This window comes from Henckelia pumila, chromosome 2 (assembly GCF_033568475.1).
Source record: "Henckelia pumila isolate YLH828 chromosome 2, ASM3356847v2, whole genome shotgun sequence".
Taxonomy (NCBI): Eukaryota; Viridiplantae; Streptophyta; class Magnoliopsida; order Lamiales; family Gesneriaceae; genus Henckelia; species Henckelia pumila.
The window spans coordinates 147,475,061-147,487,104 of record NC_133121.1 but is presented as its reverse complement, the minus strand read 5'-3'; the positions used below and the strand labels follow the sequence as shown (position 1 = coordinate 147,487,104).

Genomic DNA, 12,044 nt, shown 5'->3' with positions numbered 1-12,044 from the left:
CGGATAATTTATTTTTTTAATCTCAAGATTTTTTATCTTTATTTTTAAATTTTGGAGTCCTTGTTTCCTTTTTTTTTTTTTTGGGTGTTTGGTAAATAGCAAAGTGATGTGGTTGGTAATGTAATGGTCATGATCTTCTTGCCTGAAAACTTCAAGAATCCACATTAACAATACCGAAAAAACCACTGTAGCCGCATATGACATGGAAAAGCGATTACATTTTATTTCTATAAATCACAAAGAATTACAGTTACAGATCCTTTATTCTCTAAAATCACTAATACAACAAGACTAATTTCTGGCAAAATTTTCTGGAAAAGAAAAAGAACACTGTGAAAAAGCGATTCAAATAATTATGAAAAAAATGTAAGTAAAAGCTCTGAATTTTAAGCCCAAAGAAGACCATCAAAACCAATATCCGAATTTGAGACAGGAATGTCACCATACTCATTTTGATCGATCACAGCATCGATTTTTTGTTCGATGGAGTCCAAATAAGGTTCTGACAGATCCTCTGATCTTCCGGATGGAATTCCATACCCTTTGAGAATGCTGGTTGATGAACCTAAAGCTTGCTCCCTCTCCAAAACAACCAAAAAGTTGTCTTCAAATTCAAAGACTAAATATTTATCCTTGCAAGCTGATCAACAAATACATACGCGAACGTTCAGTAGACAGTGATGGCGGAGTCTAATAGCGGTTCAGGTCTGTTGTAAGAAAATTCATATATAGGCGATGAAGTGGTTAGTAGCACTTACTATCAACCAGATGAGCCAAGTGGTGAATATTTCTGATCCCAATGCCATTTAACTTCAAAACCTGTCATTGATCCTACTTAAGTTTAGTTGAAATCCAGAAATCATGGTATATGTAGCACATGCACACAACGGGGTAGATCCCATATGAAATTTTTCCCTGAACTTTTCTCGTCACCCATAACGAAATTTCCTTCCATTCTAGCATCCATATGCATTTCAAGTATGTATTTTTTACTTGCCTGCTCGTTGCTCATATCTTCATATCCTATGTTAACTTCATTTGCCAACACCTATACCAAAAACAATAAAACAAACAGTGAGCCACAAAATGCTGCACACAGGAATTAGAACTGTAAAATTTATTATTCTTTGTTGGTAAAAGGTGCCAATGATCCTTGATTTTCTTGAAAAACTTTCAATTTGATCCTCGATGGGGTTCAAAGATGACAATTGATGGAGGGTTCCCATTTTGCGTAAACTGATTAAATGACTGTCCACACGCGTCCAGAAGCGATCTCAAAAGGTTTTGGAACGAAAGAACAAAATTCTTAAAAGAGGGAAGCCTGGCTATTTTCATACCTGTGATAAGATTACGATCTGTTCTCCTTCAAATCTTGCCATAGAGTATCGTGCTTTTGTTAACAATTTCAACTGAACATATGAAAAAGCTAATCAACCGTAAAACTCAAGCAATACATGATAATGTTTTCCGCGTTGATGTAAGAATAATAGAAGGAAAGAAGAAGATAAATTATACCCCAATGCTATCTTCGCATTCTTCTCTGTAAAATACCCAGAAATCAACAATATAAGTTTTTCATATGCTTGCAAATCTCAGAAATGAACAAATCTAAAATATGTACCCGATCAGAGGCTCAGAAAGAGGAGTAAACACCAAACCAGCAACAATTAAATATGAAGGTTGGCCTCCATCAATGTGGTAAGGAACCTTCAGGTAAAAATAATAGAAAAGAATAAATTAGTATCAGAGATTAATCAATATAAAAGGTAAACAGTCAACCCAGCCACCCCTAAAAAAAATTTACCAAATGAACTCGTGAATTTAAAACTACTTGAACTTTCATTGATTTTCCTCCCCTAATAATGCCAAGCTCTGCAACATCACCCGTAAACCTAACAGAGTACGATATATTGATATTAGATCGACAAGATTCATGTTATAGAAACTCAAATGTAATCGCAGATAATCAATTTAGACTTAAGCTTCAGTCAGACGTATTCATAGAGAGGTCTAAGTTTAAGGGGAGAATGTCCGTTATGAAATTATAGAACCACCATGTCCACCAATTCTTACAAGAATGATACAAGAAACACAGACAAGTTATTCATGTTACAGACTAACATATATTGTTGGAAAAGGATTATGCGGCTAACAGAGTACGATATATTGATATTAGATTGACAAGATTCATGTTATAGAAACTCAAATGTAATTGCAGATAATCAATTTAGACTTGAGCTTCAGTCAGACGTATTCATAGAGAGGTCTAAGTTTAAGGGGAGAATGTCCGTTATGAAATTATAGAACCACCATGTCCACCAATTCTTACAAGAATGATACAAGAAACACAGAAAAGTTATTCATGTTACAGACTAACATATATTGTTGGAAAAGGATTATGCGGCTTGGGAGTAAAATTGATATTCTTTTATCGCTTGATGTGCAAGCGGACAAAGATCAACCTCATGATGGGATATAAGAAATCAAGTTCCTAGCCAAGGTAACCTTACTTTTGACTAATAAGATAACGAAATGCAATACGCCCAGTTGACCGGAACGGTACTGTCCCTTCGCATCCTACAGAAACATCGTCAAAGCTTACAATGACATCCCCCTGGAAGAAAAACAGGAAACAAATGTTATTTGATGTGAAACATAGCTATAGTTCACTGTTTGATACTGGTAGACAGTAGACAAGGTTATGACAGGATAAAAAGACTAGCTCTTTAACCCCATTTACCTATTTTTTTCTTGAATTTGTTTATGTAAGTAATTTTAAAAACCCACCAAAACTATGACAATCCGACCAACCTTTTCCATTAAACATCGAAAATTTTAATTTAGTTTTTTAATGTGAGACTTGAGTTTTCCAGAAACCTGTCAGTTCATATATATGAAAATTCCCACAAATCAAGTATGTTAACATGAACTAGGATATACATAATTCAATCTTTTTTTGTGGCAATTATACAATCAACTTTGTCTCGAAGAATGCAGCGGCTCCTTTTATCAGGATTTTCTCAACATTTTATTTCCAGGAAACCAGCAAATGCAATTGAGGAATTGACAGACCAAAACTTGAACTGTGAGCTTCACAATCTAATCAAGAACATTAATAATTGATTTGAAGCACATGGGAAGGCAAGAAAGGCATCAATACGAAAGGTGGAAAAGTTCATCAGTCACATGAAAAAATCAGTGTCAGATGTTGAATGAAAGTGGAGTAACACACAGCATGGACAACAAGATCAAAGTAACTTGGGTGAGGGCTTACTAAGGTAAATAATAATTTGAAGCAAACCCACCAACATAGAAAGGAGAAACAGGAATCCCTATAAGACTTATGAAGGTAGACATACCTCCTTCAACACATCACTAGCATTGGAGGTTGGCTCAACTTTCCGCACAAGTACACCCTGAAAACGAACAGTTTTCTGGTTGTTAGGAATACCATAGTTGAAGTTTTTCTGTATCAATGTAAATCTTGAAAACAAGTTTCTTGAATGGACAGTCGAGGATCATCACTCAAATAATACTACTTGGTCTGCTCATCCGACGACATCGGAAAATATAACACAATACCCGTCAAATGCTCTCAGTATAATTTTGTGTATAGACACCCAAATGGTATAATTTTAAACGGTAGGATACAAATCTACGTTCCTTCTAGTTCATAAGAAAAATGGCAGACCTCATTGGAGGGAACATTTAAGCATGCCCTCAAAGCTGGGTTCTCCAATTTCTGCAACAGCACTCCAAGAGAAGGGAATCCTGACATTATGCAAAGGAATTTTTAAACAATCCATCACAAGTAACAGAAGCTAACACACTTCGTTCCGCCACATGCTTACAAAAGATAGAGTATTGTACATAAACAAACGGCAAAACTGAATGTAGCAGATAAAAACAAATAGATGTAAAATGAGTTAAATGACCTTGATGTTTTCTCGGTGCCACATCTTTTAGGCATAACTCTAGAAAGGACATAACTCCGCGGGAAGAAAATTAGCTCATTTAACTCCGCGAGCCTAATCCTCATACAAAAATAACTCAAATTTCTAAAGAGTGGCCCCATCTGATGAAGCATGAAAACATGGCTGAGTTCACCCCTAATCAATGTGCATGTACATGACTCAAATGGTTACGTGAATTTTTCGTCTACTTGAAAAAAGGCAGGGAGAAAGGATATAGTTATTTTATTGTTAATTTCTTTCATAAAAAAATTCAACTTGTTTTCTGGGGAGGGCGTGAACCGACAAAACTAACAATCCTGATGTCCAACAATCGGGATTGAGATGTTGACAATTATGCTTTTGCAAATAGGAGGTAAGAGACTCACCTTAATGCTTAAAAGCACATGTATCTAGCAGACATATGCGCAAAATAAGAAACTGTTTTGATGATGAATAATGTGGTTTCCGCTCATAAAGATGTCTAGCAAAATTGGCCTATAAAAATATCCTGGAATGTACCTCAACATTTATAAGAGTTCCGCAATGACATTCCCAGTTTCTTTTCCTGCTTTTCAGGTTAAACTTTTATGTTGATAAACCTAATCATAACTGAAATGTCGTAACAGGTAGCTTGATAGCTTGAATAACTCTTTCTCACATACATCATAGTTTGAGGCATTTGAACTTGTTATAAAAACCATGAAACATCAATATCAATAACACCAAATGTGACACATTAACATTCACGAGGATGAAGCCTTACCAGTGTATTTCCCATTCCTTTCATAGTCTTCAAGAAAATGAGATACAACTGTACTAGGAATAACATAGCCAATATTCTCAGCCTCATCTGATCTGTATACCTAAAGGTAAGGTCCTCTGAGAATTTGATGTTATAAGCAAACCACTGATACAAAACTATGACCATGGAGCACTTTAAAGTCATGACATAAAGTCTACACATGATAACTTAGAAAACGTATCGCACAAAAAGGATGATACCCACGGCGAAGCTGATAAATAAAGAGAGTTAACATCTAACTCTAAAGTTGATATATTTGAACAGTCAAATCTAATTAAACCTGAAATGCCACTCCAATGCACTCCCCTTGGTCATTGAATGCGGGGCCGCCGCTATTGCCTAGATAATGAATTAATGATTAGCAAAAGCAGGGACAAAGCACAGTGCTGTGACAAGATAAAAATGCAGAAATATTCATATTATTAGCAACAAAAAAACCAAAGAAATATAAGACCATAATCAAATAACTAAGAACCCAAAACCAGAGTTGTATTTACAAAAGCGAATTGGAATATATGGCACATCTGACCAACAACGAATTTGTTCCCTTGAAAAAGAACAATTACTAGTTTTATAATACAGTAATACACACTTACCAGGATTTATGGCAGCATCAATTTGAATGCCAAGTAACTCAGAAGATCCATGAGCATATGATGTAACCTGAAGACATATGATAATCATAAACAAATATTGCAAGCCCTAAATTATAAATACAAGACCCCAGATAGTTAACATTATAACTACTGTTAATTTTTATTATTGAAACAGAAAATTTGTTATACGGATATGCAAACTTATAGAACATAAATTGTGAATAAGCCAGCGATTTGGTCATTAGAGGAGAAAATTGTTAAAGTTAAAAACCGATGTAAGTGTTCACCAAAGATAGAAACAAACAATTATGTCCCAGTCAAAATTTATCATAAAATCCTCTGGTGGATCGTCACAAAATGTGGAGCAGTGCAAGAATTATTCAGTCATTCGTCCCGCAAGAGTTAGACACTTCCACCACAAATTTCCACCAAGTTTCCAACATCAAGGGGCACTTTTTCTATCATCTTGCCAATAAAAACGACATGGACACTTTTTTTGTCTATCAGAAAATACGCAAAATGAAATTTTTGTATCAAATTCCCAATAATAATTCATTACAAAAAAGAAAGAGCAAGCAATTGCACTATCTAAAACAAAAATAAAGTTACATTTCGGATGTAGGCCAAGGAATCAAAGTCCTTAATGAAATGACAATTTCTGGTCAAAAATAAATACTCTGAGATGTTTATAGAGTGAACAGACCTCAATTCTTGATACTACACCCTTAGACACTGATATAGTTTCTCCTCCTAGTGGATATCCTACAACAGTCACTGAATCCTGCAAATTTGATAGGTAAAGTAATGAAGCTGTGAAGGACAGGTACTGAAGTTATCCTTTATGGCTACATCAAAACAAACAGATGTGATTCCGTATGCACTTGGAAGTTCATCAATATGCATGCCATATACTGCATCGTATAATATATCAATTCCATTCCTTTTGGTTTCTCAACTTAATGTGTCCCGCAATGGTGAGGAACAAAGAATGTACACAGATTCTCAATTCAACACTTCACAAAAAAGACACAACGCGTCAGTTATGAATGGATGGCACTCGTCCATCACAAGGAATAATGGAATATGTTGTCGTTATTGAAGGTTAGCACAAATTATAGAAACTAGCGGCTGAGCACACATAACGTGTGTGCATTATTATATATTGAACATATTTTGTTTCGAAAGTTTTGATGTAGTTATGATATTTACAAAATTAAATATGACATGAGCTTAAGATGATTTTTCTATAATCATGAAACATGAAAATCTAAGCACACTCCGTCATATTAAACAAAATGAAAATATAAATAAATCATAATTTAATAAATAAAACAATCATTTTTGTTTTCCAGAAACAGTCAAATTTAACAACAAAATTATACACATTAGAGCCAAAAATGTGACCGGGTTATTTTGGAATTTCATTAGGTATTAGAAAGGTTCTAAACAACGTGAAGTATGTCAAGGTGTTGAGTCCAAGCTTAAAGTTTTACAAGTTTAAAGGGTTTGATATGAGATTAAACGTGGAAAAAACATTTTTAATTTTTACTAAAATTTTAATTATCACATACCAATTAATAGGCTAAATAACAAATATATATGATCATTTTATGATAAAAAAATATATATGATCAATTTAATGGTACACATAAATTCTCAAATTTTTACAAACACATAAATCTCAAAATCGAAGGGAAGGATTTTGATGGGAGATGATGGATCATGGATTTTTTATGTTCCGAAGAGAAGGGTTTTTTTTAAGAGTTTTTAATTAATGGAAATTTGAGATTCAATTTCAGCACAACATTTACAATATTCTATCTCGGTTTTAGCTTGGATTTTAGTATTTTTAGTTGGTTTCTATAGCTGAATCAAGTTGCGAGAAGCACTTCTAGCGACAGCAACTCAAGGATCAGCCGGCAAGGCAAGCATATCCAAAGGCTATGAACGGACGAATGTATAATCTGAAAGCCTTGGCAATAGTTTGGGGGAAAAGATGGTATAATATAAGAGCATGTTTATAGTCTAAAGATATGCACAAACTAAGGGTGTAAGTGAGTCAAACTACTCATGAGTAGCTCGTGAGCAACTCGGTCAAGCTCGACTCGATCTTTATTTGACCGAGCTTGAGTCGAGTTCGAGTAGCTCGAGTAATTTTTCGAGTCAAGTTCAAGTTTCAATTATTTATATATCTATATATATATATATATATAGAATTATGAAAAATATCTGATATTTTTGTCAATACATACTCAAACCCGAGCTCGAGCCCAAGCCCAAGCCCAAGCCCCAACTTGAGCTCAAGATCTATATGCTAAAATTCAGACATTCGAGCTCGAATAATTTGATGTATACTCGAGCTTGAAATGGATCACACAATCAAGTTCGAGTAAAAAAGATTCAGATCGAGTCGAGCTCGAGTAGTATGGTACTCTCAGCTCGACTCGGCTCATGTGCACCCCTAGCGTTGACTAGTTAGTAATAACCTCCTTTGTTGAAAATGTCTGGATCAGAGCATAGACATTTCTAGGATGGAGTTAAAGGTACATAAATACTGGCTGAGATAGCTAAGTATAAATTTTTTATGTGTTGCATAATTGTTTATCACATAATACTTGTTTTACAGTTTTGATATAAATATATATTGGATTGCATATCACGTTAAGTCTATTATCCTTTGAGATGGCCTTGATTTAGTACGGGCCGCTCAACCCTTTGGACGATCAGATACTAGGAGCCATCCACAGATGCTACAATGATCCTGGACATTTCAGATACAAGATCTGATTAAGTGTGGGAGTCATCCACTAGTTCTCCGGAGCAATGTGCTACAAACTAAGGCATCTCTAGACTGAGAATGCGATTCTAGTATTGATCATTAGTGACCCGAGCATACTTTGCATACACGTTTTCATATAGATTCGTATACTTGTACTTTTACGTACTAAACAATTAGGCCGCTCACGTCCTTGGGTTTATCTTACACACCTTTTCCCACGGGCCACGGGATATGTCTTAGGTTAGAGGAGCCAGACGATCAGAGCAAGGGTTAGACGAGATCGGCTTCTAGTATGAGGAGGTACCCACTTAATATTTTGGGATTTTAGATCACATTATTCGATATGGTTGTAAAGATTTAAGTTATTTTCTATTTCAATTTCGCGGGGTTGTATAACATTTGCAGTTTCAGATATTTTTTGTTGTTTAGTATAATGATGAGTAATGGTTTATGTTTAAACTATTTTTTATCATGCATGCATTAGTTAATCAACGGTAGTGTCCTAGGTAACGGTGCTACAATACTAGTCCTAGATAGAGATATATGATCAAGTGAACCTGCAAATTAGGCAAGCGCCCAAAGTAAAGAGGCTCACATCCTTCCCAAAATTCCTTGCTCTCAACTGAAAGCAGAGCAATGTCACATTCTACACCCCTTGCTAGAACCTACAATGACACAATTTGAGTAGAAAGTAAGTCCAATAATTAAATCAAATTATAGGCTAGTGTACATACAGTTTGTATTAGAGATCATACTTTATTAATGGCTTTATCAGTTGAAGTATGAAAAAAAAAGTTCACAACAGTCGTGGTTGACTGAATTCTAAAGAAGCTACCTTGGCACCATATTTCGTATCATCCCCCCTTCTCTTTACTTTGACCTGCAATCATATCAAAAGTACCCATCAAATAACTATAACACTTTTCTGGTGCTCCTGAGGACATGAAACAAATGATGTGCAGAATAACAATACGCAGCATCCGAATTGCGGCCAGAGAGCACAAAAAAACCTTCAAGACCAAGTGTAGAAGGTCATGCATACAATGAATGCTAGAGAGCATGAAGAGAAAGCATCAAATAGAATGACGAAATTGTTTTGACACAAAATTTGTCATAAATTCGTTGGATTTGGGATGTTTGAATGACGAATTTGCTTTTAGGTCTCTGATGCATGTGCTAGTTATTTCACTTCACTTAATGCATCAAGCCCATATGTATTGTGAATCCTGATGAGAAAAGTGTTAAAGCGGAGAATCTTCAGATATTACCTGTGTATCATGTTCAACACAGTGTGCATTTGTCAAAAGCATACCATCCCCGATCATGAAGGCACTGTGTAATAGAATAAAAAATTATCATGATGAATTTTAAAATGAAATAAAATTAATTACGCTCGTCAGAAATGATTTTGAATTAGTTTCGAGAAAACTGAGCACCAAAAAACTTAGACACAAAAAAGGTGCTAATGGGAACGAAGGAGAAGTAAAAGTCACATTTTCTGGGAAAAAAACACATGAAAAAATGTTACTCAGACATGCCTTCCGGTGCTTGTATACTGTCTTTGTTTTTGCCATGGAAGTGAATAGTCTGGTGCTGTGTGAGTACAATAAACCTATACAGAGGCAAAAAGGGATAAGAAAAAACCTGTAAAACAAATGATTTTCCAAAAAAATCAGCACGAAGATCACGACATGCAAAATATTGATAAATTTATTGTTCATAGGGACTCTTACGAGTAAATGCTGAAAAAGGATATTCATTTTTAAGCATGGTCATGGGAACAGTTCTTTTGTTGTACAACCGTATATATATTTCTGACAACATTGACAAGTCGTCAACCCCATTAAGCAATAATAAAATAAAAATTAACACCATTAAGCAAACTTCATCAAAGAAAGAACATATTTTTAGCACAAAGCAAAGAAAAAGTATAATGTATGTTACTACAATTCATCCCGAAAGTAGTTATTGGCAAGAGACATCACTTAATCATGTTGATCAAGGAACATATATAAGCAACTGCAATACAACACATGTTTTAATGATTCATCTATCTACAAGGTAAAATGTGATCGTTGAGGAGAGCATCTTGTAGGGAAGACAAGCACTGTAGCATACTATAAACATTGGTCCTAACAAGCTGCAAAAATTAGAGACAGATGATAAAATATTTCATGTGGAAAGGTTATAAAAAATTCAATCTTTTATCTAAAGCATCACAAAGAAATCAGTTTAACTAGTCACAATGCAGAGTAACACTAGAAAGGCATATTGTGACCGGTAAATTGTATGAATGTTTAGATAAAGGCTATGTGGCTATATATAAAGATTAAACCTGCAAGAACAGGTGGGATGAATGAAGAAAAAAATTGCCCCTCATACGAAAAATAATAAGAGAAAAACTGAGCAACAACTCTGTGAGGAAAGAACAGAGAACCAGAACCAAAAGTTGTATTCAAAACGTTTAAATAGATGATGTACTTACCTTAACAACAGCATTAAGGAAAGCAGCATCTTGAAGATCATCAGCCTCTACCTAAAATAGATGACTGACTAAGTTTAAAGAACTTAATTATCACCCTACCAAAAGTGCTTCAAATAATGGAAACATATATTTTTGCCAAAATTTAGTACCACCAGATTTTAATACCGTCACTATATTACATTCGCATGCAAATTACTGGACAACTTTGACCAAATCCTATATTTTGCTATTCCTTTTTGACAACAAACTGGAGAGTTTCAGGTTCCATGCATTGCCTCATAATTCTCTCAATGAAAAATAAATAAATTATTTAAGAAAATATAGGATTAAATGCCATATAATTGCGTTGTGCATAGTTGAGATTTAAGAAGGACTGGGGAATTGGGCACCGCGTATAAGTACCTGCTGTTCCTTCGAATCAACCAGAATTCCCTTGTTCCCTTTCTTCTGCACACCAATTGATTTAAATGCTGACAATCTGGTTTTATTCCTGCTACCTCTACCGTCTGACTTCCAAAATGTATTATCTTCAGTTGATCTCTGTTGAAACTTTTGTGTAATATCAAAACTATAAAACCATGAACTAGTAATTATAGTACTTCGGTAGTATTTGGAAGAGCTTCTAGGAAACACTACTCAACTTTTTCTTAACAAAATTTTGAAAGGGAAAGCTGAAAATGCTTTGTAGAAACTCTCCCACACGCTACCTTCAACCTTCATAAGCTTAGTATCAATTCGCTTCAGGTGTCTACACTGAATTCAAGAAGAATTCTCTTGCAAGAAAGTAATCGAGCAAAGAGGAAATGGTGCGTCTTAGATAAATATAACACATTTTTCGGTAGCTTGTTCAACTGGGCTTTCATGTAATGTTTTAAAGAACAATACCAAAACAGGCTAGTGCTATTTGTTCTCTTGATGAAGCATTATTTCGAAAAATCTAATGCAAGAATCCATCTTTTTCAAAGAAAGTAAATATGTGTGAACTATTCCGTGCTACTGTCTCTTCATGAGTGATCCATGATTTCAAAAACACAAACACTAAATAAATTTCAAGAATCGACACCGTTCATTCAATTGACGAAGATTGCTAAAACAAAAGAAACAATAAAGCAAATAAATTGGAGTACCTCATTGACGAATCTCCTCTTGTATTTCTTAGATGCTTCTTGGACGGGAGATTCAGAAGACTCGGAAACGCAATATATGTAAGGTCTGCGGGAAGTGCACAAAAGGTTACTGGAAGATAGCGAGAGACGGGAGTCGATGCAAGGAATTGAAGCGGAGAACCAGCAGTTAGCGGCTCCGATTGCCATGTAAAAATAACAGCAATGCCAATGCAGCTGAGTTTTCTGTGGAATGGAACTTCAATAAAATTCAATAACAAGGAGAGTGTTATTGCGCATATTACCTTATCCTCTGCTTTTTTTTT

General features: G+C 35.0%; 1 protein-coding gene across 2 annotated transcripts; it reads right to left on the bottom strand.

Annotated features, from left to right (window-relative positions):
- Positions 1-210: 210 nt before the first annotated feature.
- Positions 211-11,985, bottom strand: LOC140880117 (protease Do-like 2, chloroplastic). Of its 2 annotated transcripts, none has more exons than XM_073284240.1 (21): positions 11,743-11,985; positions 11,018-11,164; positions 10,616-10,666; positions 9,669-9,742; positions 9,399-9,462; positions 8,966-9,010; positions 8,688-8,795; positions 6,055-6,132; positions 5,352-5,418; positions 5,036-5,094; positions 4,717-4,816; positions 3,692-3,771; positions 3,360-3,416; positions 2,511-2,614; positions 1,805-1,892; positions 1,622-1,707; positions 1,516-1,540; positions 1,338-1,409; positions 998-1,048; positions 759-819; positions 211-640 (listed from the first exon to the last, which is right to left on the bottom strand). In XM_073284240.1, exons 1-21 carry the CDS (start codon positions 11,926-11,928, stop codon positions 387-389), a joined length of 1,857 nt encoding a protein of 618 aa, XP_073140341.1. In that variant the 5' UTR covers positions 11,929-11,985; the 3' UTR covers positions 211-386. The 2 variants fall into 2 exon arrangements, with proteins under 2 accessions (XP_073140341.1, XP_073140342.1); XM_073284241.1 differs by having other exon boundaries at positions 11,018-11,155.
- Positions 11,986-12,044: the final 59 nt, after the last annotated feature.

What these genes read in the sequence shown, in the direction of transcription:
- LOC140880117 (XM_073284240.1), bottom strand. Translation starts at nt 11,928, where the DNA reads ATGGCAATCGGAGCCGCTAACTGCTGGTTCTCCGCTTCAATTCCTTGC. An exon ending in GTGTAGTATCAAGAATTGAG is followed by an intron (nt 5,419 to 6,054) that starts GTCTGTTCACTC and finishes ATATGTCTTCAG; the next exon opens with GTTACATCATATGCTCATGG. An exon ending in TGATGCTGCCATAAATCCTG is followed by an intron (nt 5,095 to 5,351) that starts GTAAGTGTGTAT and finishes TTCATTATCTAG; the next exon opens with GCAATAGCGGCGGCCCCGCA.